Genomic DNA, 26,146 nt, shown 5'->3' on the forward strand with positions numbered 1-26,146 from the left:
AGCAAGCAATAGTTGCCTCTACAAGTCAATACGGAGTCTCTGTCATCGAACGGAACAGGGAAAAGCTCAAAAAACGACTTTTTTTTTGAAAGCTCTTAACAGGCTCTCAAAACCACTTCACAAAGCCAAAGTGACTTTTCCAAAGGTTCCTCCAAGGTCTCTGCATACTCGGATGCAAGTAAAGTCACCCACAAAGCTTCCCACAAAGCTTCTCCTTCCTCCCACAGAGCTATTGAGCTTCAAGCATTCACGCACGCTCAGCTGGATCATCCGGGCTCTGATACCAGTTGAGAGTGCTCTCAACGGAAGCAAGAACGGAAGAAGGAGAGAGAGAGATAGAGAGCCACACAAGTTTGGTGGGTGCAGAACCACCCTAATCTTCTTTTTCATTCATTTATATATGTGTTTGAGTATTGTACATAACCGGGGTAAAGGCACAGTGACCTTTAACCCCCACAGATGTCAAGACAATTTTCTTGCATGGGGATCTGCATGAGGAAATTTACATGGTATAGCCGGAAGGCTTTGAAGAAAAGGGCAAAGAGAATTTGGTTTACAAGCTAAAAAAGAGTCTCTATGGCCTTAAGTAAGCACCTAGAGAATGGTAACAGAAGTTTGATGCTTTCATTTGGTCCTAGGGTTTCAGAAGAAGTGAGATTGACTAATGCCTCTACACTAAAAGGGCTAAGGATAAGAGCCTGATACTCTTGGCACTTTATGTGGATGATATGCTATTGGCTAGCAAGAATACTTATGAGCTAGATACATTGAAGGCCAAGTTGCATGAGGCCTTTGACATTAAGGATTTGGGACTTGCAGGTCATATTCTTGGTATACGCATCACACGTGACCGGAGGGAAACTCCTTTGGCTTTCATAGAAGGAGTATGTTACAAAAGTATTGCAGTATTTCAAAATGGAGGGGGGGGAGGCTGTAAGTACTCCATTTCCTCCATATGTGAAAGTGATTCAGGCAGATAGTCCCAAATGAGATGAGGAGAGGGTCATGATGGCCAAGGTTCCTTATGCATCAGAGGTTGGGAGTCTTATGTATGCTATGATAGCTCTATGATAGCTACTAGATCGGACATTGCATTGTAGTGGGAGTTGTTAGCCGATATATGACTAATCTAGGAAAGAGTTGTTGGGAGGCAGTTAAGTGCATCATGAGGTATATGAAGAGTACCAAGAAGATGTGCATCTACTTTGGCAGAGGAGAGATGTGTGTACTTGGGTACACAGATTCAAACTATGCAAGGCATATGGATAGCAAGAGATCCACTTCTGGTTATGTATTCATCTTTGTAGGTGGTGCAGTGTCATGGATGTTTCACGCATAGAAGTGTGTTGCTTTGTCTACCATAGAAGTCGAGTATGTTGCAGCCATAGAGGGTTGCAAGGAGGCTATATGGCATGATCAGCTAGTGGGAGATTTGGGGATTCATACAGGTGTACCCACATTGCATAGTGATTCTATGAGTGCTATTCAACTAGCACATTCAACTAGCACGGAATCCGGTCTTTCATGCAAAGACCAAACACATTGAGTTTAGCTACCATTTCATCAGGGAGGTACTTCTCACAGCGCTTGTTAAGGTTCATAGAGATGATAACCCTGCACATATGTTGACAAAGAGTCTACCCTAGTCAGCAGTTTGAGTATTGTCATGTATTGATGGCCATTGGATAGTATGCTCACTGGCTGTTCTCCCTTAAAGGCATATTGGCTTTTAATTGGGAGGTTGTGGGGGTTAAAGGCCAATGTGCCTTAACCCCAGTTATGTACAATACTCAAACACACACACACACACACACACACACACACACATACACACATATGGATGACATAGAAGATTAGGGTGATCTGCACCCACCAAAAACTTGTGTGGCTCTCTTATGTCTGTCTCTCTCTCTCTCTATCTTCGTCTCTCTATTTGTCTATCTCTCTCACCCTCTTCCGTTCTGCTTCCATTGAGAGCGCTCTCATAAACAATAACTTATTTATGAGCCATTCACAGTTTCACAGTACAAGTGAGTTTGTACTTACACATGCATATCTTAATCTTTGAGACAAGCATGTGACTACTAGTAGGACCAACCAGATATCTATCGTCGAATATACAAACAACGTGAGCCATGTACTTCTACTCCACACACCTCATGACTTGCAGCTATGGAAATGACCCATCCTTGGAGGGCGGAGTATGTGCACTGATGAGCATGGATAGGGCCCCTCCATCCAACAGTGTGTTCTGCCCTCCCACAAAATGTGATACCCATGCATGCTTGAGCACCGCAAAATGCAGATCCATCGGCAAAAGAACGACACCCCAGGCAGCTTTCATGTTGCCTTGCTTATTGCACTACAGGGTTGAGCCGAGGCAAGAAACAACCCAATCCGGTTATGATCGGACCACCCGCTCTAGAATGCACCCATCCAGAGCAACTGACAACCCCCAAGATCAAATCCTTGAGGCGTTGGAACCACTCGGGGTCTATCACACAAGGTTCACCACCCTCTATAGTCGTAAAAGCCATAATGTTGTTCGTGAGTGATAGGAGGCACCCACACAATCTTTGATTCATGTAGGACTAAAACAATGGTACGATACTAGGAGCACACTCATTCGAGGTTGGAGGTTTGTGCTTGAGCGCAAGCAATAGTGGGGTTGGGGGGCGCACATGCACAAGGGGGAGAATTGTGCACATGCATGCAAGGGGGGAAGGGGATGGCCATTCTGCATATGCACACAAGCGACAAGGGGCACATGCACACAATGGGGGGGAGTGGGAGTTTTGGGATGGGGTTGGTGGAGAGCAACAAAAAAGAGCACATGAATCCATTTTCTAAGAACTATGCCAAAAGGGCAAAGAGGCCATTGGAACTTCCAAAGCATTCATTGATTTTCCAAGCAGTGGGGAATACAGAGAGAATTATCTTTACCTAAAATGCAATAAAAAATGGTGCACCAAAAAAATAATAATTAAAAACATGATGGTGCTATGTGCAACAAGGTGAATACTTAATAGTATTCAACAGGCCTTCCCAAAGTGACAGAGAGAGAAATTGAGGGGGGAGAGAGAGAGAGAGAGAGGAATATTAAAAAACAAAAAAGATTTCGTGCATGACAAAGAAGTAATGAGACGTATTGAGAGTTCTAGAGAAAAGTAATGAGGATTGTCAATTATCATAAGGGAAACCAAACAACGGTCCAATCACAAACAAAAGGACATTGAATGAAGCAGTATGTGGACCAATGAGCTTATGATGACATAGTTGGGAACAAAGGTTGAGATTCCACATAGAAATGGGGATTTTTTAAAGGCATGCAAGAGTCGCGTTTCACAATTGTTATGGGTTCAAGGCATTTAAAAAGAGATTATTATAGGGCATTCAATGTTGTGAACTTGTGGTCAAACAAAGCAGCTGAGCACTGTTAAGTAACAGATTCAAGATCGCAATTGAAGAGCTTCATTGATATCACCTCTTTCCTCAAGTTATCGTCGGCCATGACCAGTGTCGACGATCCTTCCGACGAGTATCCTTTCTTGGATGGGGAGCTTTCTTTCTCTCGTTGGCGTTCCAACGGCATCTCTTTGCCTCCCCCTCAAAGTATCCAGGTCGCTGAAGAATCTACCGTCGATTTTCAGTCGCAATTCGCACATCCGGTGCAGCAGGCAGAGTCCGGCAACAGTTTTATATCTGAGGATAGAGAGGGAAGTAACCTCAACGACAGGAGAGGCGTCAATCTGACAATTCTTCCCAAGCTTCTCTCGCCCGATCAGATTCGCAAGAAGTTTCTCGCACCTACGACGGCATCAGAACCTTCAGGGCTGAATTGGGAGTTTCCTGTTTCGGGTGGAGTGTTAGTGTCTGATGATGAGTTTGAGAGGGACTTCGGATTTGGATCCACAGCTCAAGAGCGATCCAATCTAAGTAAACAGGAAAGAATATTTGGAAAGGCGAGTATGAAAACTAGCGCAGAATTGCATCTTAGAGAGCACATAGGCAGGAGCTCTTCGCTAGACGACAGAGAGAGCTGCGGATCTAGCGAGATGTCGCTTCAAGACTTGGTAGAACGGCAGGAGCACGACGTTATTCCTACAGGACCGCTCTTCACTACCTTACTCAGGACTATAACTCTTATTTTGATATGGTACCTTTTCAGTACCGGTCTCACCATGTGAGTACGTGTTCCCATTTTAGGCAGTCTTTCCAAAATCGCTCTTCCACGTCTTTCTAACACCGTGCTTAAATTAAATCTACACTTTATCATATCAGATACAACAAAAAACTTTTAGGAGCAAAGTTGTGGGACTTTCCAGCTCCTTTATTGATGAACACAATCCATTTTGCTTTGCAAGCGGTTGTGTCATCACTTATATTGCGGTTTTGCTGTCCATCACTGCGGCCAACAACCCAGATCTCCTGGAAAGATTATTTTATCAGAGGTAATGATTTCATTAATCGTGTTGCCCCAGTCCAAGAGCAAAGGGAGTGGGACGAAGGATGAATGAAGTTCTTTTGACTGTCAATGATATCTGCTTCCACACATGATCGATGTTTTGATCAAAATCTTGCGCTCTTACAGTGGTTCCAACTGCAATCGCAACAGCATTGGACATTGACTTGACCAACGCTTCGTTGGTGTTCATCTCAATCTCGTTCGAGACAATGGTGAGTCGTTAGCAATTGCTTGCAAGGGCAACAAAGAGTGCATGTGTACACATCTTTTCACATTGGACGTCACCTTCACATTTACTTAGGTATGCTTGTGCGTAGGAATGTAGACAATCTCTATGTTTATTCCCTCCCCTGGAATCCTCTCCCTATAAACCAAGGTTTATCGCAGCTGCGAGGTGTTTGAGTTATTTTCTTCAACCAACTGTCCATGAGCGTCGGAGAAACCTATTGAAAGAGAGGCCAATATCTGAGTATATTTATGTTGGATTTTAATGAGTCAGTGTGAGTTGTACAAGTCCAGGTTTTTCAATTGCTTTCGGAGTGTAGAAGAGTAGAGCACACTGGGCTCAGGTTGAACGTTTGATTATTACGAATAGGAAAGCTTGTTTTATAAGCTTTTTTGTTATACCGATAAAAATGCTAGATGCAAAGTTCTAAGTGTAGATACATTTGGTCTTTACTGGCTGAATCGGAAAATTAAGCCTTTGAGTTGAAACAGCAACAGTGCACAAAAGTTTAGATGCCAGAGGTGTGTATTTTTGGCTAGGGATTCATTATTCTAAAAAAGCATTGGTATTTCTCTGGACAGTACTTGTGCTATATTCTTTGCAAACTTAAAAAAAAAAAACTTTTGACTTTTGAAATCATCTGCTGTGTTCTACGTAATACTCTCTACATCTTTGGGATTTTGACTTTTGTATGTTCAAATCATTGAAGACACGGTGCTCATGAGGACATCTAAGCAGTTTTTTTTCCAATTTTAGCTTTGTTTCATGACCTCTTCTGCAAGGGCTCTCTCTGTTTGTGCCCGTTTCTGTCACACTCTTTCTCTACTACTTTTTCTTCTTTACATGTACATGTATGTACAGAGATCTGCAGGGAAAGAAAGCATATAAATATATTTTGAAGACAGAAAGCAAATAAGCAAATAGTAAACAGTAGGCCATAGCAGCACCTTTCTCAGGCACATCAATGTGTATATTCCAGAGACTCGCAAATTTTGCAGGGAAGAAATTTATCATTTGAGAAACACCATCATGAATCTAGGAAGAAAACATAGAATTAAGAGGGTACAACATTGAATTTAGAGGAGATTTCAAATGCATTGGATGCATTAGAGGGAAAAAGTAAATATGGGGTACACAAAAGTGGAGAATTTGAACAGAAATTAAGGAACCAGACAGCAGAAGAGGCCAAGATGTAGACAATAAGCTGCAAGACCCTAGAGGAGGAGCTGACTTGAATATCTGGCCAAACTGGAATGGAGGAGGAACGTAAACAAAGAAAGAGTTGCCAGTCTCAAGATTGTAGGCTTAGAAGAAAAAATAAAAGAGAATCTTGATGAGACATTGAGATGCATAGTGGATTCTTTCGCAAGACCATGCACATCATCTAGGTTTAGTGGCAAAAAGCAAAAAGCATTTAGGGTGGGAGGGCATCTCATAGAGAAGCGTCAGGCCATTCAAGCAAACAAAAGGTCTTAAAGGATAGACAACATCTTAAGGGGCAAACTTCAGGTAAGCAAAGATGTAATGAAGAGCCAACGCGTTTAAAAAGGGCAAGACTAAAGAAGGTCGGCAAGATGGTGTACTTTGAAGGTTAAAGCTGGAGATAGTGCAGAAAGATGGCATATACAGCCATGTTTCCAGTTGTATGCACTAAAACAAAGATTATTTTTTATCTTAAAAAAAACAAAGATTATATTTTTCTCTAATGACCTTGACCTGCACCTTAGTCTGCTTTGATTGATAAAAGTTATTTGTAGAAGATTGATTGGTGATGGATCCTTTGTTGCTTTTTTTAGCTATCTTTGGTAAGGTTTTTGTCTCATCTGTGCACAATAGTTGGGTACAATTTAGCTATTTCTAGTTCCTGCCTGTAAAGGTGTGATATTCTCTTCAAATGGGAGTCGTACTGCTTTGCTTGTTCATTCCAAAAGATTCCAATGGTCAGATTCTTGATCCATCTGTTTATTCTTTCATAGAGTGTGTTGCTTGTGTACTGATTGCACCACGGTTCGCTGGCCCTAAGGTGCATGGATAAGCTGACAAGTTATAATTTAAGGGACAAACACTGATGTATTATCTTTGTTCATTCAAGCATCGGGCTACCTTTGGTAGCTGATCATGTAAGCAGAAATACCATAGCGTGTAGCCAAGGTATGCAAGCCAAAGCTTATGATGTTCGTGAATAAACTTGGGCACTTTATCTATTCTGATTTTTAAAATAAGAACCACTTTTTTTTCCTATCTATTTGGATTCAAATTATTGTCAACGAACAGAAGTAAAACTAGAGATTGTAGCTAGTTAGTACAATCAGCCATCTCTTCCAGTCACAGCCATACATGCTACAGGGTTGAGAATAACTGCACGACGGTTTTTGCTCTGTAGGAGAATCATGCGCCATGTTTGTTGATCAATAGCTTGGCGCCAAAGGAGTCCCTGGGGATGTATGCATTGCATGAAGGGTGGTTTGTGAGGGCAAAAGCTGCTCATTAAGTCTGAGCATTTCCTGGATCTGTCCACAATGTTGTGTTGGAAAGGTCACCTCCCCATCTGTAAGCCCCCATATGATGAGAGCGTGGGGGAGGGAGACCTAGGGCAGGACATGCCCAGAGGAAAGAACACAGAGAGGGGGCTGCCACATGGGCAGCATCTCACAAGGTTAGGACAGCAAAAGGGGCTGCCACATGGGCAGCAAACAGGCTGCCATGTGGGCAGCACACAGCAGGCTGACAGAGGAGCATCATGGCAAGCCAAAAGGCGCCGGCAAAGGGCAGGTCATGGCCCTGTAAAAGAGGCGCACACGTGGCGGCAAGGGCAGACTGGAGGCGCCTGCGTGGCGGGCTGTCTGGCAGGGCAGGGCAGACCAGCATACCAGGTCGGCCACATGGAGGCATGATGGAGCAGCAAAGGAGGCTGCTAGTAGGCAGGGACCTAGCTTAATATAGGGATGAGCCCTTGCCTTGAGAGGAGGGCCATAGCTCTAGCGTTGTGGACCAAGGGCCCTCGTAATGAGAGCCCTTTAAGAGCGGTTTTCCAGCAGACTGGTTGGCCTGTTTGGGTCGGCCAGAATGATGCTGCTGGTCGGTTTTTTGCCAAGCCCTTGGGCCTATAAAAGGCAGGCCTTGTGGCCTCATTTCACATCCTCTGGAGCAGCACTTCAGGGAGTAGGAAGCAGCAGCAGAGCAGCACCAGTTGGGTCTATGACCAGGAGGTGAACTGGGCTGAGGAGCTGCAGACTTAGCTCACAGAGGGCTGCCTACCTAGGCTGACACACAGGGCAGCAAGGTTGAGAAGATCATTCTGGACGGAAAGTCTACAGACGCTCATGGTGGAGCACGCGGCTCGAGTCTAGAGATAGCCGTCAGATAGGAGGAGTACCTTGTGGTAAGATCAGAGGACCACACCATTGGTGGGACTCTGGATCTATCTCTTTTGTATTGTGTCCATAGCTTTGGACGGAAATATATTATTTGGGTGTTTTCTCTATCTGGCTGATTCATTGTCTATTGATGAGTCTGCACATGTATCCTATGCACATAAGTTTAAAAAGTTTGTGATTCCACACCCCACACCAACTGTGTGAGCTCTTGGGCTATTCTATCAGTCTTCTGCTGTGCATACCCTCGGTTGGGTGATTTCTAACATGTTGTACCGCTAGGCGATTTTTCCAGTCATTGTGTAAAATTGATGATCTGCTGTTTCTTTGCAGGGCAAATCTGCTGCTCCTGTCTTTCTCCTATTGTTCGCATTTGCCTTCAAGTGAGTCGTTTTCATGCTGTTGTAATAAGAATCTCTTCTTTGCCAATGATTCCAAGTATAGTCTTGTGAAGCTGCAGATTCATCTGCTGTGTTATGTATGTGGTCTGTGGCTTTGGCTTTTGTTGGGCAGGTTGGAGACTCCCAGCTTAAAATTGTTTGGCATTATTGTTATTATTTCAAGTGGGGTCTTGCTGACTGGTAATGGGGTAAATTTTGATTCAACCTATTCCATTGCATTCAAGTGTACTTCTTAGGTTAGATTTTCAAAATCCAGCAATGGTCCTTGCAGTGGGGTTTGCTATTGTCGGTATATTATACATTTCTGTGTGATGATATTTCATGTGCAGAGGACAAGGAACCAGGATGGATCTACATTAAATTATTGTTTTTGCATACAGGATTAGGATCTCTATCACATCTAAAGGCAGAGGAAAGAAAGTTCGAGCTGTTTGGTTTTATACTTGTCATACTTGCTGCAGTCATGTCAGGGTTTCGGTGGACTGTGACACAAATCTTATTGCAGGTTGCACACTAGAATTTTCTGTACTTTCATAGCTGTCTTTTGTGTCCCTTTCAAGTCTCTTTGTCCTCGCTCATGATTACAACTAGAATCTTCTCTTCTCAGTATACCTCCAGAGCTGTTTTTTGGGGAGCCTGTTTAATTTCTTTTGTCTACATGCAGAAACTTGTATGTAAATTAATTAGTTCAGCTGTTGTCATCTGGGTGAGAGAAGAAATACACAACTCATTTCTTTCCAAAATAGCTGAGAGGTTCAAACTTCATATTGTCCAAAAACCAAACAAGCAGCATGAAGGACGATGCCATTTTTCTTTATCTATGATTTTTTGGCAGTTAATGCTGAGGTGCTTCAGGATGCTTTTATAAGTATAATGTCAACAGGCGTTTAATTTTTACTAATATGTTCATTTCGAGGCTTCGTGTGATCTATAAAATTGGAGGTTCTTGGGGATGGTGACAGAAAAGGGAGTTTGGTAAGCCATACATCAGTTTACATTTGGTTTCTGCGATGTGGCTATAACTTGTCCCAATAATAATATTACGGCTGTGATAAGGCTGTTCACATGAACTAATTGAGGACTGGATTTCTTTTGATGTTTTTTGCAGGTTTGGACAATCCTTTGGCTGTTATGAGTCATCTTGCTCCTGTTATGGCAATCTGTACTGCTGGTTTCTCTCTTGCTTCCGAACCTCTACACAAGCTTGCTGAGCACCCTTTTTTTGATACATATCATGATGCGGTTGTAAGCTCCTTGTTGTTGCTCCTTGGTGGAACTTTGGCTTTCTTCATGGTACCTCTCTTTTCCACAACTGTCTTTTTAGATGTGTATGAATCTGTACTCGTCCCTATGATGGCTCAAAATTTAGGAGTCCGATTAACTTGGTTAAATCTGTAGGTTAAGTGAGTCAAGACATTGGCAGTTTTCGTTTTTTATTTGTTTGAAGCACTCGCTTTTAATTGAAGTTATTTTGCCCTCAATGCACACTGCAGGTCCTGGCAGAATACTTTCTTATCTCGAAAACAAGTGCAGTTACACTAACAGTTGCAGGGGTTGTCAAAGAGGTGGTCACGATCGTGGTGAGACTTCAGACAATATTTAGCTGATGAGTTGTTTTGGAATGGATTGGGTGTCGTACATTGTGCATCATCATCATCTGAGAATCTCAGATGCATCTTTGTGCAGCTGCTTAGTAAACGTGATGCCCTTTTTACCAATCATCTAGGTTCAATCAGTTTTTAATTGGATTCAACTTTCTGTTCATGTTTATAGACAGTAATGGAATTGATGATGACATATCCTTGATTAACGTAATAAACACACTGTTCTACATCAGCAGCTCTTAATTTGCTTAACATCGCTATACATGAGCTCAAGCAGGTCTGGAGGACGGCAGCTAAGGTATAACCTGCTGAACTTTGATGATGTTCTCAAAGACTCCTGCAAAACAGCTCCACGCTTAATTGCAAGAGGCGGTAGGTGAACGGAATGTTTGGGCTGCAGGAAATGATTGAACACAATTTTTTTTTGTGGCACTTTAGATTGCTGCGTGGGAAACCTCAAAACGAGGTAAAAACCCACCATGAAGTACAAAAAAGAAAAGTACAAAAGTAACACCTATCTAGAAGAGACAGGAGGTGGAGAGAACAAGAACCCAAAAGGAAAAGGAGGAAAATATGAAATTACATGCCTCCAGGTGCGACATAAAGACAATATCCTCCAATGCGATCCCTTGTTGTACCAGAAACCATTGAGTGAAGCAGTCGTGCCATCAATAAAATGCAATTTCTTTTGACCCTTGTGATTCTGTTTGACATAAGCAGGAAGACAGAACCATTGTTTTACCGGGTCAAAAACTTGCTGCAGCATAGGATGCATATCCTCAAGTGAATAAGTGCTTTTGTGATGAGAAACTACCTGAGTATCTTGCTCTCTCAAATCCACATTTGGTAGCATCATCAACTATATCCAAAAGAGAGATGTCCACCTGCAGCTCAAAAGACTGTGACTCAGTAATCAGACAGGCTAGCTGAGACTCAACTCCAATTAGAGGAGACCGCTGAACTAAAGAGGGATCCTGGGTATCAGAAGCATAAACTAGAAGGTGTGGAAACATTGAAAGAAGATTCAGGCATAAGTGTATCCCGCATGGGATAGACAAAGAGCTCTTCACCTTGGCAGATTGACATGAGTTTGAGGGGCAGCTCTGAGCAAAATGACCAATTTGTCCTTGTCTACTCTTTAGCACGGATTTGGGAAGGAAGCAAATGCGAAATAGATGTGCCAAACCATATTCAATATCCAAAGATGAAGGTACAGGCCATAAAATGCAAATTCCATGCCAAAGACTAAAAAATACCACTTTGGAAGATGCTGTACTCTCCTCAGAAGAGCTGCAAATATGCAGGAGGAGAGTACTAGCAAGGCCTTCAGAGTGACCTAGACATGACAATAACGTAGGAATTCTGAGCTGGTTCGAAAAAGGGATCCCAAGGCATAATGTAAGCAAAATAGCCAGCATCATGTACCCTTTCCATGCTGACCAATTGATAGACCATGTCCACAATTGATACAACGAGCATAATAAAAACCCTTGCCAAGGGAGAAAAAAAGGTCCAATTTATTTATGTTGAAAATGGGGAGAGGGTGAGAGACACTCAATCACAGGTTAGAGACGAGCTGAGGCACGAACTGATGTTGATAGATTGTGTAATCATAGCAAGTACATGGCCTCATTTATAGGCTGGGCAAGCCTTATCTTCCCACACTGACACCTCATAGATGAGGTCACACACAAGAGAATCTAGATCCTATAATCTAGGGGAGGAATCACACCTACCACATGAGGTGGCACAAGTGGCCTCAAGACTCTTCACACTCACACAACTGTAGGACACTCCTAGGACTCTAGGACCACACACACTAGGACTCCGATTCCAACAAACCCCCCTTCGGAGCTAGGGTGAGAAACTATGACATCATCCAGACTGTGCATCCCAGGCAATCTCAGAGGCAATCTCAGAGGCTAACAGCTGAGCATAATTCAGAGGTTGAACCAAGCACTCTCATGATCAGAGACTCAAATCTGAGCATGGATGCATGACCAACTCATAGGTCTAGGGAGTACACCAACATCCTGGAACTTGGCCAGGCCTGATAAAGGAAAGACATAACAACCCCCTGTCTCCTAACTGGGTACATGGAAATAAGTGGAGCCTTTTATAGGACAAGGCACACAAAATGACAAATTATTACATCATTTTAGGGGGACTACCCAAGGTAGAGTACCTAACACACATGACTCTAGAAAGCCCACTCTTCATCTATCACCTCATGGAGGGATAGACCAGAAACAGCAACAATGCAGGCTTGTTCCTCGCTCCGCAACCAGATTGGCATGTTCTTTGGCTTGTACCTTTGCCATCTTCTTGAAGCAACAATCCTCTGGATGGCCAAGCTTCTGACAGTAATTACATTTAAGAGGTTTTCCTTTCTTCTTGGGCTTATTCTTGAGAAAGAATGCTTTGCCAGATTCAAAGGAAGATTCTGCTTTCTCTGTAAGTCTACGGTCCTCATCAATGAGATGAGCTACCATATCTTTAAAGCTCATATTGCGGCTGACTCTTAGGACAGCAAGGATCTCATTGTACTTGGAAATGTCTTCAATACTTGAGAGAAGTACATCAACTTGATCATCATCTTCAACAATGGCTCGGATGGCAGATAATTGTTGGAGAATTGACCCAAGATTGCTCAAGTGTTCATTGAGGGTTTCAGTTTCCTTCGTCTTGAGCTTGAAGAGTTTTTGTTTGAGAAAGACTTTGGAATTATTGATCTTATTTCCAAACAAATTCTCTAATTTTTCCCAAATGTCATTTGCAGTCTTATCAAAATCCACATGGTGGATAAGGTTGTCAGCTAAAGCTAGGCCAATGATAGCCATTGCTTTATCATTTTGGTTCTCCCACCAACTGATTCTAGCATCATCACTTTGGGGTTTTGGCTCCTTGCCATTGGTGATATTCCATATGCCTTCTCGCATAAGAAGAAGCCGGAGTTTCGTCTGCCAAGTTGGGAAATTGCTCCCTGAAAATTTCTCGATGAACGAGGAGTTTGGGAAGGTCTTAGCTGTTATTACAGCCAGTGTCTAAATCCCTTACAATGTTTACTCAAATTTTGCAAAAAAAGCCCCAAATTTTACATAGTAGAAGCTTCAATTATGCCAAAGGAAGTCGCGGGATAGAAAAGCCCTAAATTTTTGGGTTAGGGTTGCTGCAAAATTAGGGTTTGCAGAAAATTGGGGCTTTTCAAAATTTCCTAGAGCATAGTGTTCAAGCAATACTAGGGAAGCTTCAGACCATAAAAGCCCCAACAAATTCACCCAAAATGAGGCAAAATTCTTGAAAAGCGCAATTTAGGGCTTCGGGCTCAGAAATGGGCTTCAAGGTCGGGCCGAATCCCCTCCAAATGTGGCGGCGATTTTGACACGGGCAGCTGTGATTGAGTTGTGGCAGCTGAAAGACGACTCCCGGGCAGCAAGATACTTCATGGAAAGCCCAGGTTCGATCAGCCATTCTCGTGATGCCATTCTCTTCCAGAAATATATGCGCCTCATAAAACAAGCTGCGTAGAGAGGTGACGTACGTGCAGCATAACTCCGAGTTCACAGCAGGGAAATGGACCGGGCAGTCAAGCTGAGCAAAGGCGGAATTGTTTGCTAAGGCGTGGGCAACACAGATCAGCACGGAACCAACATAGGATGGTCTTCGATGTAGATTGAGGAAGCGTGAACTGCAAACCAGAAGAGCTGCGTTGACGTGCGAGTCGATGGCCACGACCCTCACAAAGTCGTCAATCGTCGGTAGATGCAAGACGCCGCCAAATCATCGCACTTGTTACAAGACACGGATCTCGACACCTTTGCAGGAGCTGTCGCAGGTCATTGGGGCAGAATGCTGCTGCTAGAGATTGCGCAGATCAGGGGCGGAAGGAGGAGAGCTGAGAGGCGGCAGCAGCAATGGGCAGAACTGAAGCGGCCATCTGGACAGCAACGTGGAGATGGCGAAAGAGTGGCCGAGCGGAAGAGAGAGGTAGCGGGTAGAGGAGTTAGTAGGAAAGAGGTAGTATCAGCGTGGGTAGGATTACTGCCGCGACTTCGGTATTCTTGAGGTTGATGGCGCAACAAACAACATCAACTCGATGAACAACATGGAGCTGCTCAATCGAAGAGGAATGCCATCAAGCAGGAGCTTCAACCTGGCTCTGATACCAACTGTTGAAAATGGGGAGAGGGTGAGAGACACTCAATCACAGGTTAGAGACAAGAGCTGAGGCACGAACTGATGTTGATAGATTGTGTAATCATAGCAAGTACATGGCCTCATTTATAGGCTGGCAAGCCTTATCTTCCCACACTGACACCTCATAGATGAGGTCACACACAAGAGAATCTAGATCCTATAATCTAGGTGAGGAATCACACCTACCACATGAGGTGGCACAAGTGGCCTCAAGACTCTTCACACACACAACTGTAGGACACTCCTAGGACTCTAGGACCACACACACTAGGACTCCGATTCGAACAATTTATTCCAATGGTTGCTGTCAACCAAGCTCGTAACATAGAGGTAGTCATAATTTGCACCATAAAATAGAGGCAGATACCATGCTGTTGCATCAGAAGAGATTTAGGAGGGACAAAGACAAACTAGAATTCTGAGTTTGGAAGACGGACTCCTCACAGAGATGATATAGGAGATCTAGCTGCAGAGACGATGAAGGAAAACTCACGATATCAAAATCTTGCGTCTTATTAGGTTGAGTAGAAGCAAAAAACTGATCGGTCCTCTTCTTTTTGCGAGAATGTTGCAAAAAAGATAGTCGGATTTGATGCAATTGACAGGAGAGTAAAAGGAGCATGAGGGTCAAGCGAAACAGGAGAGGACAAATTTATGGAAACAGAAGGAAGTGGGAGGTTTGAGACAGGCTTAGACGAATTAATAGAGTCTCTAGGAGCATGTGGGTTCGTAGTAAGGCTTGTAGACATAGGTGCTGATGAAGAAGGGGACGAAAGAAGCAACGAAGTAGTGTCATCATCCGGCGCCATCTTGAAACCCACACTCACACTCAACATGCACACACGTACGCCCGCGCACACATTTTTTTTAAGTAATATCCAGTGCTGTATTTATATGCTCATAAATTTACAAGATGGGAAGTCTCCAAAAATGGAGAGTATCCTAAAGATCAGAAACATAAAAAGAAAAGCTCTATGCAAGAAGCATGAATATCACCCTCATGGCAGGCATCATATAAGGATTGCCACAATGAGGCTCGGAAATATTCATATGACTTGTGAATCTGCCGACCTAAGTATGCCAAATTATGCGCACTCCAGATTGTCCAAAGAGCCCAATATCTCACCCAAGAGAGAAATAGTGAGTATTGAGACAAAGGCCTCATAAATCTGCCAAATAGCCAAAAATGTTTCCCAAATCTGTGACTCGGGAAACGGAGCCGAAGATGATATGAAATTCTCCCGAGGAGGTTCCTAGAACACGGGCAGTGCCAAAGTAAATGAGGGACAGTCTCTGAACGAGCCTAACATCTTAAACATGTGGATGGTACAATGGGACGTTTGGCAAGTGTGACTCCCACTGACAATGTGCCTGTCATGCATCTCCAAAGAAAAAGTCTTTGTTTCAAAGGCATTTTACACTTCCATAATATCTGAAGATTCGTCCGCCACCATGAGAGGGGCTTCCTGATATGCCACAGAGTATTAGCATATTGCTGAATCCATGGAGCAGGCTGAAGAAGCGTGTAGGCTTTGATGGAGGTCAAGGCAGGTAGAGGAACAGGATGAGAGCATGTAGCAGAGGGTTGCAATTGCCAATCCAATAGCCTGTCTGTGTCAGCCACAGGGGGAACAGGTAGAAAAGGATGTAACAAATCAGCAATTTTCTTCCATATCGACCTATGGTGCATTCCCAATGCATAGGAAGCAGTGGCCTGAGGAAAGGATAAAGCATAGCCCTGATTATCCACCACATCATGTATGTATCTAATTCCCAATTTCATGAGATTGTATGCCCGAACAGGTTCCTGTAAAGCGAGTGGAATGTCAAAGATGGCACTCCAATGAATACTTTCTTTCCTCATTGAGTTTGTTCCCGAGCAATTATCAAGAGCCCATTTGACCTTAGAAAGTACTTGTTTCCAGTCAAGAATCAGAGCAGTAGAGAAAGGACAGCAAGGTATCTTCCCTACAAATCTCCCAATGACAACCTCCCAATGATCAGTAGTCCAATGACCATAAGCAGAAGTTCTCATGTTGACACACATGGATGCTATCATACAAGTCCATGGCTGTTGTTGGCGGAAAAAAGTATGGAGCATAGTCGCCTTTCTTGCAAGTACATGATATCTTATATTGAGGATATTAAGTCCACCATTCATCCTAGGAGAGCACACCATTTCCATCTTCATCAGTCTCAATGCTTTCACAGCAGTTTTTGTCCTCCATAACATTTCCATAGCTTGAGACATAAAGGCTGAAATGTCTCTGGAGGACCAATGCAACAAAGGCAAAAAGAACTAGACATAGGACATTACAATGGACTGTACTCTTCTGAGCCTGACATGAAGTGGCCAAGTGTAAATTTTCCAGTATTCTAGTTTATGTTGAAGTCTTTGGAAGAGTAAACTGCATTTGCTATCTTTGGACCAAAGCCCAGCTTTGTCATGATTTGAGAGATAAATCCCATTGAGCAGTGTCAAATGCCTTAGCAATATCTACCTGCAATACGAGCACATCTTGATGCGAGTACTTAGCATATTCAATTGCAGTCAATGCATTGGAGATATTGTCATGGATTTGTCTTCGCGGCACAAACCCATACTGATGAGGATGAAGGCCGGCATTCAGTATCCCGTGAAGCCTATACACAATCATTTTGGCAATGAGTTTGTAAACTACAAGCATCAAAGTAATAGGCCTCCAATATGACATATGGTCACACAGATGTTTTTTGGGTACAAGTTTGACTATGCCATGCTTCCAAGAGTGTGGTAACTGATTTTCTTGCCAGGCGACATTGATCATTTGCAAGAGGACATCTTTCAAATCATCCCAAAAAGAAATATAAAATTCCACCGCAAGGGCATCCCAGCCAGGGGACTTGTATTTGCTGAGGTGGAACAATGCATTATCAAGTTTTGTATCAGTAAAAGGTCTCTCCAAGGTAAGAGCATCATCCATTTCCACTATTTCAGAAACATATTGGAGGAATTCAGTCCTCGCATCAGTCATTTGATTTGATGGGGAACCAGGAGCAGAGAACAATTTCTAGAAATAATTTTGGCATTCATCTTGGAGATCAGAGAAAGAGTGCGTCCAAGAGCCATCTAGCTTCCTTACCCTTAGACATGAGTTTTTCTTTCTAGTAGCATGCAGGCCCTGGAAAAAGGCTTTTGATGAGCAGCCCTTATCCATGAGGGGCTTCATTCTTGCTCTAATCTGCCATTTGTGCAATTTCCTCTGATCATTAGCAGTTAATTTAATCCGGGCATGTGAAAGGGAATCATTTTCCGATTCAGAGAGAGGCCTTAAATGTGAAAATTCAGTCAATTGTTGTGCTGTCCTTTTTGCCCATTTAACCTCATTCCTCCATTTAGTCATATGCTAGTTTCCATACTCCCTAATGACATTCTGTATACGAGAGACAAAGCTGTCCCAAGCATAATCTATGTCCTCCTGGGCATGCAAAGGCAAGGGATGAATTGCAAATCTGATCATTTGCTGGAAATAGTGATGTCGGAAATAAGCCTGATTAACATGCAACAATCTACTGGAAAGGGGTGGCAAATCATCCAGTGGCATACCAAGGTGCAGATTCATCCATAATGGGGTATGATCTGACAAACCCAATGAGAAATCTATGAGGAGATGAGGGCTAAAATCTGCATATTGTTGTGGGTAAAACAAATACCATCTGTCAAGCCTTGCCCAGTATGTAGTAAGTGCATTATGATGAAAAGTATATCCAAGCACTGACCCTTGGAGAAGCAGCCGTAAATCTTCAGCCTGCACAGAAAGAAGCATGCTATCCCATTTCTGCCTTTCCAATGATAGCATATGAGATCTTGAAGTAGTGTTATTATCTCTTGGCAGAGGGGAATTATTAAAATCTCCACAGATGAATGCATTAGATCTCCATGGATATTTGCTTAAAGAATCCCGTAAAGAAGCCCTCATGGCAGAGGTCTGGGAGGCATAGACTGAGGCAAACTCAAGAATATCACCATTGATATTACATTGTATGACCATCCATCTGCCACTGCTGTCATTGAAGGCTAACTGAGGCTCCAGCTCATGTCTAACCATTATGCATATACCTGAGTAGGTAGTGGTACCAGCATAGTATATGTCATAACCGCCAAAATAATCATGATGACCAACCTTAGAGTGTTGATTATGCTCTTGCAAACAAACAATATCTGGCTGCATTTTATGTACATAATTCCAAAAAAGCCTCCACTTTGAGACATTGCAAAGGCTCTGTACATTGTATGTAAAGCACTTAAGTGTTTGATGCATGAAAGAGGTATATACAGTAAAGTATAAGTATAGAACAAGATGTAAGAGAGGCAAAGCCTCTGCCTGCATGGGCTGCGTTCCCTCATGATCCATGAAAGAGATAGCATTCTCCCCTTCTTCAGAATCACATATAGGGATGCACTATGGACTCTATGGAAGGAGGGCACGGGAAAGACTGGTTTGTACGGAAATACGGATAGGCTGTACGGACGCACGGAAGGGTCTTCAAGGAAAAGTACGACAATGCAAAAAGGTACGGGGCTGCTTACGGAGCTGCGCGGAGGACAACCAAACCTTACGTAGGTGTTCGTACTGACGTATGGAAACCGTACGGCGACCGCACAGATGTACGAACGGAAAGGGAGGCTACGCGGGATCCCTGGCGAGGCTGAACAGCATAGCTCCTCTTCTCTTCACGTGCACACACACTACGCCCGCGCGCGCGCACACACACACAAAGACATTTTCACTTTAAAAAAAAAGTGAAATCCATTTGTCATTATATTACAAAAACATACCCATGGAAAGGGCCAACTACTTACAAGCATCAGAAGATATCATTCTATGACAAGAAGGCAAGACTATCTAGATCCAACGCATGAAGACAATAATAAAATGATTTGCCATATGGATGCCCAGAAGAACTGATATTTAGTGAGGGAGGGATCATTGTTACGGTCCTTCCATAGAGTCCATAGTGCCCAGTAGTATAACGAACCCAATAAAAAAGATCATACCCTAGGGGCCTTGCTGGTTGAAAACCTTCAATATGACCTAAAAGAAAGTCCCACTGAGTAGGCTGCTAGTAACCAAAAGCAGGGGTGGTGATTTGTAGAAGCAAAAGCGCATCATAGCAGCCCAAGGGTGATCACCATGTAAGAATTGTAGCATCATTTTCCCCTTATGAGCAAGAATATGCACATGAATATTAAGAATATTCGGCCCCCCATGCAACTTTGGCGAACATAACTGCTGTATTGGAAGCATGTGTAAGCTTTTCCTTCCATGTTTGGACGCCAGAAAATTTCCATGTGTAAGCTAAGTGCGCAGACAATTTCCCCCGGCCATAAAAGACAATGTCAGTCTTTAGAATGCAAAGGCAACAAGCAAGATTTCTGAACATTCACATGAAGGCCAGCAGCCAGCCCATACAAAGAGAGGGCTTGCATAAGTGAGGAAAGGTCTCTCTCAGTATTCTGTGGCATGAAAAAGGAATCATTTGCATATGCCTAAGCAATCGTAGGGCGACTTCAGGAATCTCCAAACCATGTAACATGTTAGTCGCCACCAAATGATCCATATATTGAAGCATGGGATGCGTGGCTATTGCATACAAAATATCACTAAGAGGACAGCCCTGGCGGACTGAACAACGGAGGGTCCAAGATTCAGAGAGATCCCCCAACAGTATGCAAGCAGCTTTGCTGTCACTATAGAGCCAATAGACAATATGCTGCATTTTTTGACCAAAACCCAAGGCTTGCATGGTCTGCGCACTAAAATTCCATTGGATTGTGTCAAAAGCCTTGGCAATGTCAACTTGCAACAAGAGGACATCCTGCTCCGTGTACGTGGCATATTCGACACCACACACACACATGCACAGAGGTCTCGAGAGATCTAATTGCAATCAAGTAGCGGCTCTAGGATGTCATTGGCAAATTGCAATAAGAGAGGCCTAACAACATCAAGAAATGGCTGCTATTTAATTTCTTGAATTCAAGGCTTTGGTAGAAAATAATGTTGCAAGAGATGTTGACCTTGCTTCCTCCCCCGGCTAGCTCTTGCTCCCCCTCCGAGCTTGTCTGCTACCCTTCTCTTCCTCGTCCATGTGCATCCTGTCCTCTTCCGCTAGCCTTCCTGTTGCCCTTGACCTTCACTTGCTGCTGGCCTATCTTCCCCCTTCCACTCCAGCAGCATATCTTCCCCCTTCCACTCCTGCTCATCCGCCTCTCACCATTGTCTTCTTTGGTGTCCCCATCCTCCCCCTGTTTGAGTTCTTTCGCCAGCCCTTTGTCTAGCTAGCCAACCCCCAAGGGCTACCCCAAAGCACTCTGGGCTAGCTTGGTTAGGGGTTTCTTGGGCTGTTTGTGGACTAGCTCGTCCACAAACTGTTTCTTGGGCTGTTTGTGGACTAGCTCGTCCCCTCTACCACTTCTTCCTGTTCAAATCCCCTTGAAGGGCAGCCCCTTCCTTCGGCTCCTCCTAGCCCTTGCATTGCCAATTGGGCAGCTTGGCCGCTTCATGGCTATAGCCCCTTGAAGCTATTAGAGATTGCTCCCTCACATGTGAGCCCCATGATGAGGAGGTCAACGAGGCAAGTGAGATTATATTTAGTCTTCAGAGTGAAGCTGAAGTAAGAAAAAAGTAAAGCAGAAGTATGAGGAGGCACTTGCTCTTCTCAGCGATGCCAAATGACGAAGCCATATTTTGGTCTTCATACAAAAGCCAAACTATGTAGGTTTCCCGAACTTTGTTTCGGAAGGTAGGAGCCTTGTATTGGATCCGGAGAACATATAAACCTATACACATTTTAAAGACGAATCAGGCATTGATTTGGGGATGACTATTTTGCTTAAGTCAAGAGCTAATCACCCTCATCCTAATTGCCAAAGAAAAATCAGGCACCAGTCAGGGACTAGAGCGATCCCCAAATCGTAGGTTGGCAGCGAGGGGAGCTTGCTTTTTATAAATAGTGGCAGATGTGTGATAGTCGGGGTTGGCTTAAGTTGGCTAGAGTTTAGAGAGACAAAGCTTAGCAGCGTAACATAGTCGTGTAAGTTGTCTTCTAGAGCCAAGAAGAAGAGGATTGGAGCGATGTGCTAGAAGTCTTACTGTGAGAGTCCTTGGTAAGGCGAATTGCAGTAGCTCAGGGAGTTGTGAAGTTGAGCGAGCACACAATTTCCTATAGAGTCAGTGTAGCTCCTTGATAGATGTAGAACTCTTCCGGCCTTTTTTTTTAAAAAGGCAGAGAAATTTGTATTTATATTAACAAAAAAGATTTATATAATGCTGCTCCATAAAAGCCAGGAGGGTCTAAAAAAAAGTGATCTGGTAACATCCAAAACAGCCCTGTAGCATATCTATGTATGACATATGCCAGGAAACTCAAAATCACCAAGAAAAAGAAGTCTTCATTGAGTTTCTTCCTTGACGGGTAAAGAGGGGGGATGGCTTGGTTCTGTAATCCCTGCATAAATGCTTTGCAACTATTGAAGGTCGTGTGATGTTCATCCAATTCTTCCTGCAGATGTGCCAGAGCATCATTGAAGTTGAAAATATCCTGGTCAACGAGCAACTTAGCAATGTACAGGCATATTAGTAGACAGCAATATGAATTACTCATTTCTCAAAAAGGGAGATATTTCTGCTGAACCATTGAGAAAATTATCAATAGCATTGACAGACTCATCTTTAAACTGAAAAAGCATTTTTGGCAATCCAAATAAATCATAAAGCATGAGCTCTTAGAACAAACCAGGTAGCATATGGCATTTGGATTGAATCCCCCAGAAAAATTACTTTCCAATTTATTGGTTCACCCCCCCCCCCCCTCCCCCCCCCCAGGCGCGTCTCCACCTTGGGCAGCCCCTCCTCTCCTCCTCCTTTTGCCCAAGTCTGCAAACCCCCCCCCCCCCCCCTCCTTTCAGCTGAATTGAATTGAGTAGTAGTAAGGGGGGGCTGTTCAATAGGATGTCCGTTATGAGCGGCTTCCCAGCTTAGGGGGCTCCCTTCAAAAACAGTCAATTTATCAGCAAATTCAGCTTGGGAAAGGGAGACAAAGATAAGGACAATGAAATTGAAAAACACAAGAAGGAAGAGAAGAATCACCAGAAGCAGCTGAAGCTCAAGGATGTAAACAGGTGCCGGACTTAGAGTGGATAGCACTGCTTTGCATAAGAACTCCACCACAACAGCCTCCACCTCAGCTATATCCTCCACAGGGGGCTCGATATCGACCTCCTCTCCTGCGACCACAAATTTAGCACCAGATTTGTCATTCACGTCATCATCATCTTCAGAGATGACATACACAGGCCCACTCTACTCGTTCTTTTTCTCACCCCTCCCTCTCAGCCAGCCACCTCTTCCAAGTTCCGCCTTAGACTGGTATCACCTCGCCTCTACCTTAGTCATCATTGTACCTCACCCAGCTTATTCAGTCACCATCGACTGCTCAGCCTCACCGTTCTACATTTGTACCACGTCCCTTTCAGTTTTAGATCCCTCGAGGACCCGAGTTTCCATGAGCCGATCCACCGGATGCTTGGGAGTCTCTCCTCATCGAGGTGCACAATATTCAAGCCTGTGAGGTGTAGCTGACCCATTTCGCACAGGAGCAGGCCCGCTTCACTCAGGATGAGGTTCATGTAGGAGCAGATTGGGGTCATTCTGGAGCAGGCTGGGCTCATTCAGGGGCTCAGATAGGATATTCACAGCGTTAGAAAAAGGTTACTGCCTTACATACCGCCTCAGGGAGTACTACAATGGTGGAGGCACAGATTGCTAGCATGCAATTTGTAATCGAGGAGACATCTAGATGGGTGGATGTGGCCAAACGAGAGCCTGCAAAGGCAATTGTCTCAGCCACTCTCATGGAGCAGCAGAGGGCCAGTAAGGTCCTCAACATCAGAGTTTGTGGGGTCCCTCGCTCTGAAGCGACACTGATAGATGACACGGTCACTTTTGTGGCTACCACCTTGGGGGTTGCAGAGCACGTGGTCGAGAGAGCCTGACGAGTGGGGAGAGACTCCAACTGAGAGAAGCCCCTCTTAGATTCCACGATGCTTAGACTCAACTGGCAGCATTACGCCATTGGTCGGTCCTACGGGACCACTTGTCAATCTCCATGGATGAGGCACAAGTTGTTGGCATTTCTTTATCAATTTGTCTGCCCTTACATAATGTGTTTCCATATCTGTGTTAGTTGCGTCATCATGATTTTTTTGGGGGAATCATGTATCATTGTGGTCATTGGTGTGCTTGGTTTTCTGAATTTCATTTGGGTCGTGTAGTACAAGATTGTTCTGAGCTAAGTTCAAGCTCGAATTGAATACTATTTAACTTGTCTTCTCTCCTTGTGCTATCAAAACCATCATCGGCAGCAGTTGGCTGTATTCCATCTGCTGAGCCCAAAAGATCATAGAGCATATCTTCATTTTGTGTAGTGATTTAGCAAAGAAGTGTGGATCTCTAACCTGTTTTACGAAAATTTTCTGAGCTTCTGGTGCTGTTCTATGTTGATTGACTTAAATGAAAGTTTTTGTGATGGTCACAAGTTTGTGCTCATAGAGTGTTTTATAAATCAGGTGGCAGTCATTTTCCTTGGCGACCAATTTACAACTGTGAAGGCAGTGGGACTTGTTGTCATTATGATCGGTGTTAGTTGGTTCAATTGGTTCAAGTAAGATGGATCGATAACTCCTTATTCTCTTTAATCTTCTCTGTATGTGTCGTGATTGTGCAGTCGTTTTGGTGTTTCAAAGATCTTATCAAATCATTGCTCGTTAGCTGGAGTTTATGAGCTTCGATGAAGCAAGAATAAAGTCCTGAGATTGTCATTCTTGTTGTGTTCTATTTTGTGCTAACAGGTATCGAAAGTTGAGGGACAGCAAACATATGCACGAAGTTGAGGGTGAAAAAATTCCTGTCCGCTATGTACCTTTGACTGACAAAAGCAAGGATGGTGAAGAAATGCATTCTTTTTAATCAAGGGAGTCCTTGAAGGATTGAGGTACTGTCTTAGTCCACCTCCTTGAAATATAAGATTGTGTAGAGGCTTTAAAAGAGTTTTCGATTCAGACAAATTTCTAAGAATTTCTACTGGAATCCTTCATTTATTTTTCCAGCATTGCTTCCCAAAGGAGCTGGCTTGCTGTTTTAAAAGTTTCTTTTGATGTCCTTTTACAACTTGGTAAGCGTCAAACCCCAGCTTTTGGTTCTTCTAGTCCACCAAATATAATTATATTGGTGTGCAGTTCTCAAATGCTTTTAAGGATAAAGATGTAAAGACAGTGCTCTTTCTAGGCATGCAGACTATTAGGATGAATCTGTGCTATGTGCGACTGGCATTCTGTGTCTTTATTAGAGTATCATAATAGTATTTTGTTTTGATGTACAGGTCTGTTACGTGTATTACCTGAAGAATGCCTGCCTTTATCAAGTCACATAGATATATTCACTTGTTGATGAAAATAACCATTATTTTGCCCAATTTGGAATTTAATATTGATTGTAGACTGTCTTGCAGTTGTATCTGTATTCTGATTCCAGCTCCATGGGAATGTAAAGTCCCTCTCAAGCTTAGGGCACATGCAGCCAATATTCAACTGGCCTCTCATGCCAGTCAATGCCAGATATTCCAGTTATTGCAGTTGTGGGCAGAAATTGCATATTATTATGATTGGCTTGAATAGAGAGAAAAAATCACAAAAGCTTGATTGATTTTTGTATGTAGACATTTTTTAGTGCGGCCAGAAAAAATGTGGCATTTTTGTGGAAAGGTCGGGGAAACAAAAATCAACGAGAAATTCAGTCAAACTTTTATTCTTTATCGGTTTCATATCACGATTGCTTGTGTAGTTCCAGGAGATTATTTTCTCTTGCAAATTTTGAATATTGTTCTTCTATGTTGGTGCCAGAAAACTTTTTAGAGTCTTCTGATTACCAATTGAGTCTATCTTTCTTGCGCTCATTATATGGCCTATGTTGTGGAGTGTATTAGATCTTCTTAATGGACTGGAACAGTGAACACTTTGTTAATAGAACGGATGTAAAGCCATAAGTTTAATTTTAATACTGCAGTGCACTGGCAGAAGAGGAACCAGCGATGAAGTATGCATACGATTGGATATGGGCTTTGATGATAATTTCAATAGGAATTATGATTAGTGGGTGAGTTTATTGAAGCATCGTTATGTTCTAAAGTTTATAGCTGCAGAACGTGGCATGTTGGGGCTGTGCATAGGAAGTACACAAAATCAAAGAATGAACAGTCAAAAGTCTTTAACTTTTACAAAAGAACTTGAAAATGCAAACATCCATAGGTATAGATCATCCCCCCAACAATCAAAATCTTGGGACATTTTCATATTGATGTTCGAAACTGATTCATAGTTGAGTATGTTCTCACAGTCCTTAGCACATGCAATTTTGAAGGACTTTCAAATGGCCATTGCATATATCATGGCGCTTGATGTAGAAATACCTACCATGAAGTGAAATGGCTTTTCAAAATATTAGCCCACGATGCACAAGCCTTTAATGATGCTTCAAAAAGAACCTCATGTCTTGAGATCCTGGAAGTCAACCTTTTTTTTCAATATGCCCCTAGGGTGTCTTTGTAATGCTAATCAAGTGTCGAACTCCATTTAATTGTGTCAAATTTTAGAATACGAATGAAGGGATGGAGAGTGTCAAACAAGCATTTAGGGGACCATTGTGGTGAATTGGCAATTTTTGAAGTGTGAATTTTGAGGAAGAGAGATTGTTTGAGGATCTTTAATGTGCCATGAGGTGAAATGGCTCCCATAACACACAAGCCTTTAATGACGCTTCAAAAAGATCATGCCTCAAGTT

The 26,146-nt window shown here is 43.2% G+C and overlaps 1 protein-coding gene across 2 annotated transcripts; it reads left to right on the forward strand.

Moving 5' to 3' along the window:
• Window positions 1-3,344: 3,344 nt before the first annotated feature.
• LOC147906302 (Nucleotide/sugar transporter family protein) lies at window positions 3,345-25,252 on the forward strand. Of its 2 annotated transcripts, none has more exons than XM_087377838.1 (13): window positions 3,345-4,183; window positions 4,282-4,451; window positions 4,592-4,677; window positions 8,399-8,448; window positions 8,579-8,646; window positions 8,847-8,971; window positions 9,429-9,441; window positions 9,575-9,759; window positions 9,960-10,046; window positions 23,878-23,972; window positions 24,160-24,302; window positions 24,418-24,482; window positions 24,807-25,252. In XM_087377838.1, exons 1-11 carry the CDS (start codon window positions 3,510-3,512, stop codon window positions 24,275-24,277), a joined length of 1,671 nt encoding a protein of 556 aa, XP_087233964.1. In that variant the 5' UTR covers window positions 3,345-3,509; the 3' UTR covers window positions 24,278-24,302; window positions 24,418-24,482; window positions 24,807-25,252. The 2 variants fall into 2 exon arrangements, with proteins under 2 accessions (XP_087233964.1, XP_087233960.1); XM_087377834.1 differs by having other exon boundaries at window positions 24,819-25,247.
• Window positions 25,253-26,146: the final 894 nt, after the last annotated feature.

The sequence above is a fragment of the Dipteris shenzhenensis genome, chromosome 1 (assembly GCF_047967505.1).
Source record: "Dipteris shenzhenensis isolate YYH24624 ecotype China chromosome 1, Dip_SZ_1.0, whole genome shotgun sequence".
Lineage (NCBI taxonomy): Eukaryota > Viridiplantae > Streptophyta > Polypodiopsida > Gleicheniales > Dipteridaceae > Dipteris > Dipteris shenzhenensis.